At 32.7% G+C, this 8746-nt stretch overlaps 1 protein-coding gene across 1 annotated transcript; it reads right to left on the bottom strand.

Moving 5' to 3' along the window:
- Positions 1–3744: 3744 nt before the first annotated feature.
- On the bottom strand, positions 3745–8541 carry LOC133682615 (NADH dehydrogenase [ubiquinone] 1 alpha subcomplex subunit 9, mitochondrial-like). The gene is made up of 12 exons (XM_062106034.1): positions 8341–8541; positions 8164–8260; positions 7912–7976; positions 7724–7809; positions 7490–7574; positions 7332–7402; positions 6975–7106; positions 5272–5387; positions 5067–5190; positions 4914–4982; positions 4362–4482; positions 3745–4267 (listed from the first exon to the last, which is right to left on the bottom strand). Exons 1-12 carry the CDS (start codon positions 8417–8419, stop codon positions 4128–4130), a joined length of 1185 nt encoding a protein of 394 aa, XP_061962018.1. The 5' UTR covers positions 8420–8541; the 3' UTR covers positions 3745–4127.
- Between the last annotated feature and the right edge of the window lie 205 nt (positions 8542–8746).

Consider the following 8746-nt stretch of genomic DNA (forward strand, 5'->3'; position numbering starts at 1 on the left):
TGGCATAATGTTTTGGACATCGATTTGGGTTATGAAAATGGATACTATGGTAGCATATAGATGGGATTTATGCATGTGAGAAGTTGGATGATGTTGAAACCCCAAGTAATTATTTTATGGAAAGATAATTAAAGTGACGTCGATACTTTCAAGTTGTTGTCATGAAATGCACGTTTTACTAAATGACTAATTTTATATATGTATGTTTTAGGTCATTTCCACTTGGCATTGCAATAGTAGATTATCAAATAGATTTTTTGTAGTTGTATTAGGTAGAGTTTGCTATTATTTTGTAATAAATTGAATTATAAGTTTAGTTTGATCTTTTGGAGTAGTATTTAAAAACATTAAATTGTTAGTTAACTTGTATTTCATGGTGCATGTATGATATATTATTTAAAGACTTTTATGGAATAGTATTGCATGCAATTGATGTTTAATGTGGCGATGTTGATAATGGATGATTATGGGTTGAGGGTATACTTGAAGCTATCCGGGTGATTATGAAAGTATGTATTGATTATTATTGTTATGCATGTTAAAAATCTGGATAAAGTTTTCATATAAAGAAAACTTTGCTAAAATTTCATTGAAAAAAGTAATAAACTAGGTTAAGTATTACATCAAAGTATGAAAAGGATTGACTTCTATAAATATAATGAAAAGATTCGTGAAAAGCAAAATTACCTAAATTTTTACATAGATGATTATTAGAAGTGAGAATAAATGCATTTAAAAGTTTAAGGTGTTACAATGCCAAAAAAAATTTTGTTAAAAAAACTTTTTATAAGACTCATAGCAAGGAGCAAGTAAGTTGGTAAAATCTAAAAGTGATTAAAAGATTATTGTATACACTACTATGACTTTATTCACAATTCCATCATGGACACAACCATGCAATCCTTTTGATTCTAATTTTTTGTTGTTTTCATGCCATTTTTTTTTTTTATTTTTTGCTCAACTATTAAGTAAATGCGCTTGTCCCTTTTACTATTAATAATGCTTTAAAAGGCATGGTGATTTTACTATAGTAATCTATAGTGAAATCTCCATTATATCCTTAAAGAACTAATCAAATAAACTGACCATTAAAATAAACTTTTTATAGAGACACAATAGTCATTGTCAAATTCAATAGGGTCAAATCAGTATTTGAGAACATTTCAATGACAAATAATCTTAGGAGAAAAAAGAAAATGGACTGTGTATAGGGGGCTTTATAGACATTTTTGTTTTCTATGCACAGTGAAATTACTTAAATGCCCTCGAGATCAAAGAATTAAAACTTCCTTTCATGGAATTTTTGGTCTTTTACTCTTGGTTGTTTTGTTATATTCATGTTCCATAATAGAAAATTTAAAATTTTTGTAAATATAAAATATTAATAAAAAAGGTAGTTGGTGCATGCCACGCACTCACCAATAAAATGACACTACATGCGCTCTTTAGGCGGTGTGTGCAGTGTTATATGGCAATGAGACATTTACCTTCCACAACGGCATTAGAATCACGCCAACATCCTTTTCCTGGTGGTACAACGTGTGTGTGAGGAGGCGCGACGGTTAGGCTCCGGTGTGCTTTTTTTCTTCTCCTCCCTCTTTTCTCTCTCTTTTCTTTGTCATATTATAAATGTGTCCTCTTATTTATATTTAATATTTAATTTGTTCCTTATTTTTTTGGTTGTTATTTGTTTTGTTTTTATCTTTTTTTAATTGATTTTTTTTCTTCAATTTCATCCTCCATCATTTAGTTTAATTTTCTTTCTATATCAAATTTGATTTTTTTTCTTCAATTTCATCCCCCATCATTTACTAGTTAAATTTTGTTTTCAATTACATCTCTCAACATTTGATTTTAGTTTATTCTTATGTTGAATTTTATTCTCATTCTTTTTATTTCTTTGTTTATCATTTTTTTTGTATTTGTTTTTTCAATTTCACCCCCCGGTAATTTTTTATTGTGGTTTTTTCTTCGTCTTTTTTATTTGTTTTTTATGGATTTAGTCCCGACCTCAGGACTAAGGTCATGGGTTTTAAAGGTTAACATGGGTTAACCCAAATTTTTTTTTATTTTGTTTTTTTAATATTGTTTTTTTTAATTTCTCTATTCAACATTGAGTTTTTTTATAGTTGAGCTTTATAATTTTACTCAATTCGTTTTCATTAATATTTTTTTTACCTTTTATTAGCACGAATAATTGTTTCATTAAATAAAATATTTATTCTAAGAAACGAAGCTATTGAAAACAATAGAGTACATAAACCATGTTGTGAGATCAAATATATAAATCTAAGTTATCTCTTGATCAAAAATCAATTTATATTAATTAGGTACACATACAAGCATTTTAATTTACGATTGATAATTGTTTTATATCCAAAAACATGTTGGAAAAGCCTATTTATTCATTTATTCACTAAAAAATAATATCTAAACAAAGGAGAAACGCAAATCAAACCATTACCAAATATATTAATGGGTAGAAAAAGTAACAGTGAGTTGTGCACTTTTACTCCTACCAAGTTCAACTATTAACACCATTGTTCTTTGCATTATAGTGCAAATACAAATTGTTGATAAATTTTTTGATGAGTTTTATGAAATAAGCTTCATTAGTAGTTGAAAAAAAAAAATTAAAAAACTCAAATTTAAAAAACAATAGGTCTCATTTGCATATTAGCATGAAAAACTTAATTTCTTCCCTAAAGTTTTGGTTTACCTATTTATTTGGCTTTTTTTTCTAGCATTATCATGATGTTCTGGCCATCACAAAAGCTGATTTTATGTCAGTGAGTTTGCTTTTTCAAGGAGAGTTCAATAGAGATGATGTTGCTCTTTAATTATATAGAAAAAATAGATCAAATCCATCAATTTTTTTTTGTTTGTTTAATTTACAATTATTTATAAAGATTAAAAATTTGCTTTGGGGTTGAAATCGGTTTATTAATGCTGCTTCGAGGATGTTTTTTTTTGTATTTTCAGCCAAGAGCACATGGACTTTTGGATCCTTGACCAGGCACGTGGAACTAGCTTGTTAGCACTACCTAGCATATTTTTTAAAGCTTTTGCTTAATTTTTTATTTAAATTTATTTGATACCCTTTTATTTATTTATTTTTACTATCCATATATTTTTATTTAAGTTTTATTTAACACCCTCTCTTATTTTTTAAATTATTTAGTTTACCTTTTTTAAATAGTAATTAATATTTTAATTGTTTTTTAATTTTACAATGCTTCAAATAGACTATTATAATTTATTCTTAATTTTTTTCCCTTTTCTTTTATATAAATAAATTGTATTTATGTGATGTATTTACAATAATAAAAAATAAATATTTACAGGAAAAATATTGAATAAAATTATAATAGAGAAACTTATTGTTTCATTGAAGGCAGAAAAAAACTCAGAAAACTATAATGATTTGAGAAAAAAAAAAAAAAAGAGGAAAGAGTATATTCTTAATAAAAAACATTATCTTTATTACGATTGTGAAAGCAAGTATAAATTAAAAAAAAACTATAATTCAAGAGCAATTAATAAATTTGATAAACAATTTATAAAACAAATTACAACAAATAGATTATATGTGTGTGTGTGTGTGAGTATAGTTTCTTTCACTGGTTACGAGTAGGCTACAATTTAATGTATTTCCAAAAGCATGATATTAGGTGCGAAGTTTTCAAAACTCAATTCCACAAACTCTTTCATACAACATGAGAGAAACAACGCCATCCCTTCACCTTTAGTAGAATGGAAAATAAATAAATAAATAAATCATTTCAAACTCCAAAGAACATAAATGAAAACCAAAATCGTCAAACCACAAGAACAAACACATAACAGAAACATCTCTGCTACCAGGAAAAAACCATCACCTTTTTTCCTTTCTAAAAGTCCCAAAAATGAGAGTCATACAGCCCTGGAGAATAATGATAGGCATCTACAATTCAGCTTATTCCTAACTACGCAAACAATCACGAAATTGCCCCCTCTTCATACACTTGCAGGCAAGATCATTTGGTCCATATCTTTGTTCCCTTGAGAAATTGCTAGCGTCATATGTGTTCCAAGTTTCCAAATTGGCAATGGACCACAAGCATTTCAAAACGAAAGATCAAAGAATCTTAAGGGAAGGAATCAGGGGAAACCCTTTCACTGATTGTTGAACCAAATTGTGGGCCACCCTTACGATATGAGATTAGAAACTCAACAGGGTATCCCTTCAGCTTATGTGGTACAATCCCAAGATCACTGAATGTTAAAGCTGCAAGCCGGACCCCCAAAGGCAACCACCAATAATGTGAGAAAATATTGAAACAACACGGCAAAGAAGGAAAACATTAACTTACTGAACTCACCATTCTCTGACACGACTGTATCCATGGTAAGGGCATTGATCTCATCCAGGTTGAACATCTTGGGATTAGGTAACGGAAATGGAACCTTATTAAGCAATATTTCTCGTGGTGTTGCAAAGGCCTACAAACATTCAAAACACAGGTGCAATTCAGTGATATGAAGATGTCCAGTTGAAAGCTTCAAACTAGCAAAGATAGACATGAGGATGCATAGCCACAAAAATATCGGTGAAAGACACGCCAACACTAATTTTATTTGGCATTGTGCATAATAGAAGATATCTGCTGGGTATCAGGAAGTTTGTGCACATATCTGCGTATGCACATGCCTACATGGTAATATAATATATCTGCTGGATACTAGAAGCCTGTTTGTTCCAATACAAGCGTTATCATCTCTTTTTGGTACATGTGAATTTCAGATCAAACAGCTCAAACTCAAGCATTATTGTCTACTCAGTGCAGGTGAAACAGACACTTTCAAACGACCTGGAGTCTTATGGGTAGTTGACGGCAGTTTTAAAAGTACATTCTTCTTTTGAGTTAAATTACCTTGGCAATGGGAAATGGAACTTTCACATAGCGAGGCCATTCACGAATCACGTCATGCATAAGCTCTGCCTGCATTGCACACAAGACTTCTGTAGTTTCAGGCTTTCAGCAAGTATCACAGTATGAAAATTAACAAAACAGGAGAGAGGTTACCAATTCATGCACGGTAAAGATTTCTGGCCCGCCAAGCTCATATACTTTCCCCATACTGGTTCCATCATCTTTCAAGGCTGCAATAATTGCAGCAGCAACATCAACAACATATACAGGTTGGATTCTGCAAACAAGACCCTATTAGGAATATATACACAAAAAGTTCAGAAAGTTTTTTTTTTTTTTCATTACATTATTGACGTACTTGGTAGATCCATCTCCAATGAGCGGGAGAAAGGAATATTTTTTTGTGAAGTGGGCCCACCGGTTTAAAATACGATCCTCTGTACCAATCATCACAGCAGGTTTCATGACTGTTGCCTGTTAAGGTCAATGTATGTAAAGACTTACCTTTTGAAAAAGCAACATGCTTACAACTAAAAGGCGGGGGGAAATACTAGAAGGTGGAGCATTTTCTTGCATGGTCTTAAATCAGCTTTGATTTGCACCTTATAAGCATGGTTGTCCAGCCAATTTTTTTTTGCCTTTCCGTCCGCAATATGCTATGGATACCACAGTGGACAACTAAAGGAGGTCATGTATGTATTTGTATTGAGTTGTCCCTGTTGTGGAACTTCAAACTTAAAAAATGTCCAGATACGATGCATCTTCCAAGTAATGTCTAAAGAAGTGACAGCATATCTCACAACAATGTCTAGAACCAATAGCTACCATAAAACTAAAAGACCTCCACATAGAGTCAGTTGATTTTGCTTTGTTTTTCTAGGTAATTATACAGTTTTTATTGGGAATATCGTGAGCCAACAATTAAGTTGACTCAAGAAGACCATGCAACAGTTAAAAGGTCTACCCAATCCTGAAGCAACATACTTCATGATAACACTAAAGGAAATAAAGCTTTCCTTTTTCTTTGTATTAAAATATTTATACCCATTAAAAAAAATCTTGAGTCATCTCCAAAAAAATACATGATATTCTTGTAGTACCCTTACAACCCAGGGCACATAGTTGAAGTTATTCATAATAAAATGGGTTACCAAACTCAAACCAGATTAAGAGGCTGATTCTCGCAAACTCTTTTTACAGTTTTCAATGGGTCCAGAGACAAAAGCACAAGTTGTCAATTATAACTTTTAGCATCCAAATACTTCTCTAATCCCATGTAGCAAAGTCATGAAAAAAACATATAGATACATAAATATTATTGCAGTAAAGAAAATTTGATCTTCAAACAATACTGTCTGATTGCAATTGGCTGAAGCAAATATGAAAGCATTTCAAACAATCAAAAAAATAAAAAAATAAAAAGAAATCAAGCAGGTATCAAAGGCAAGCAGACAAAACACAACAATGCAACAATCCCTTGTCACTTAGCTTTGAATCAATAAAAACACATTAAAACACAAATGCATGCAAAACCACCACCGCATTCCTTTTGGTGGGAGGAAATTGGAAGGCAAGACAAAGAAGTGAAATGAAAGGAAAGTGAGCAGCCATTGTTTTGTTGTTTGGCAAAGGAGCTTCCCTTCTGAAATAACAAAAACATTTCCATCCTAAAGTGGACAGAATTGAGGGAAAAACATACTTTTGTTGGATCAGGGTAACAAAATCCTTTCCACCAAAAGTAGGATACTCAAATGTATGATGAAATTTTGGCATTGGAGATTGGATCGGCCATTGGATTTAAAGCAAAATGACAGCTCCAATACCCCCATGTCCTTGAAAACCAATTTCACTGCTCACAGCCTATAGTTCACCTTAATAAACACGAAGCACATAAAATATCGTTGGAGTATGGGGGCAAAAACAACCCTAAGAGCATAAGTAGTGTATGCATCAAGATTGCTGTAGGTAGAAGAAACTTAGCTCCCATGCTATGATACCTAAAGAAATCCAAATGATGCATCATTAGCATAGGCCATAGTAAAACCAAGACTAAATATTTACCTCAGGCATTTCTCTCAAAACAGCTTCCTCTCCAGCAGCCTTAGCTCTTAGCAGTCGTGATGGTGATGATGCAGATGCTCCTAAACAAGAAACTTGAATAAATCTCATTATACCTCCATGTTCTTTAGAAATCTGCAGAATTCGAGAAAGATAATGCAGTAAATGAGTGAAAGGAAAAAAGAAACTTCTGACTTGAATTTGTCAGAGAACAGGGTCACAAATGATGAAGACCTAAGATAGTACGACAACATAGGACATATGTTGCTTCCTCAAAATCCACAGCCAGGAGAATCAGAACACCTGCAGTATCATAACCCAACAGCATTATCAGGATTTAACGAGAAGTGCTGAACATACCATAGCAAGTTGTCCGGCCATGGCATGATTCAATTCCTCAAAACTGTAGTTTCTTGTCTCATAATCCCTTCCTGCCAAAGATAGCGCATAATTGAATGAGTAGACTTGCAAACTCTAAGAATTAAAAAGCTCAAAGATATCACAAGTGAAGAGGTTACCAATAAGATTAATAACAACGTTGGCCTTTGCCATTACAGCCTTAATGGAATTCTCATCTCTCGGGTTGTACTTCATTGGTACTATCTGAACAAGTAAAACGAGAAAGTATCAACATTATCAGGAATACCATACACATAATAAACAACATCCTAGAACATGCAACAATAAAACCCATGCTTCAGTCCAGACAGACTTTACATGATGAAAAGCTCTATATTAATTCACCACTCTACCTGACCCAAATCACCCATCAACTTGAGGTGGCGAGGATCATCATCAGAACCTCTGAACGGAACTAAAACTTGAGAGCCCATTTTTGCTGGAGCACAAATCAAGCAGGGAATAAGAATTGCAGACAAAAACTAAAAACACTTCAAGCGAAGAAGTTTTTGATAATAAACTAACACTACAAGCAACTCACCAAGCTGTTGCACAACATATCGACCAAGGAACCCTGTAGCTCCAAACACCGTAGCAACAATTCCACTGCAAAAAATAAAAATTTAATTAACTCTAAAACATCTGCAAAAATTAAACAAACAATGCAGTCTTCTGCAAATAAAACTCATTCTATTTTATGTTTCCTCAGAGATACCGCATTCAATAAGAACGAATACAATTAACAAGAAAACATCTTTCACTGAGATTGTAGAGATGAAAGATACAGAATTACCTGACAGAGGATCTTCCACCAGTGCCCTTGCGAATAAGGTGGCCTACACCTCTGGTTGCCAGAGTAGATCCGTATCGTGGGTGATCAGCTCCATAAACTGCAAATTAATAATAAAATGAAAAATGTCGTCGTAACTTGAAATTAAGAAAGAAAAAACCTAGAAATGCGGAGGATTACGGTGATCGGAAAGCGGGTAAATTGATTTGAAAGAAGATATCGGGGATCGGTGACCTAATCGCCTCGATATGGCCTGCATCCTTCTTCGTTCGAGGGACAGGGAATGGAGTCTGGAAGTTCTGCTAGAGAGAGATGCAGTGGATTGAGGGATTTGGATTTAGGATCTGGATCTGGATTTGCGACCCGGTCCACTTAGATTTACTGTAGCAGTTTGTACTCTTGTAATTGATTGGTATTTTTGTTTCTTTTTCTTTTATTTTAAGGCAATAATACTGTATTCTTACAACAAAAATACGGAATAATTACGTAAGTTGACATTAATTCTTATAGTATAGCCCTACCTCAAAAGCATATTACAAAATATATCTTCTAATACATTAAAAAAAAAAAAAAGTATTCTTCTTTC

The sequence above is a fragment of the Populus nigra genome, chromosome 2 (assembly GCF_951802175.1).
Source record: "Populus nigra chromosome 2, ddPopNigr1.1, whole genome shotgun sequence".
Classification (NCBI taxonomy): Eukaryota; Viridiplantae; Streptophyta; class Magnoliopsida; order Malpighiales; family Salicaceae; genus Populus; species Populus nigra.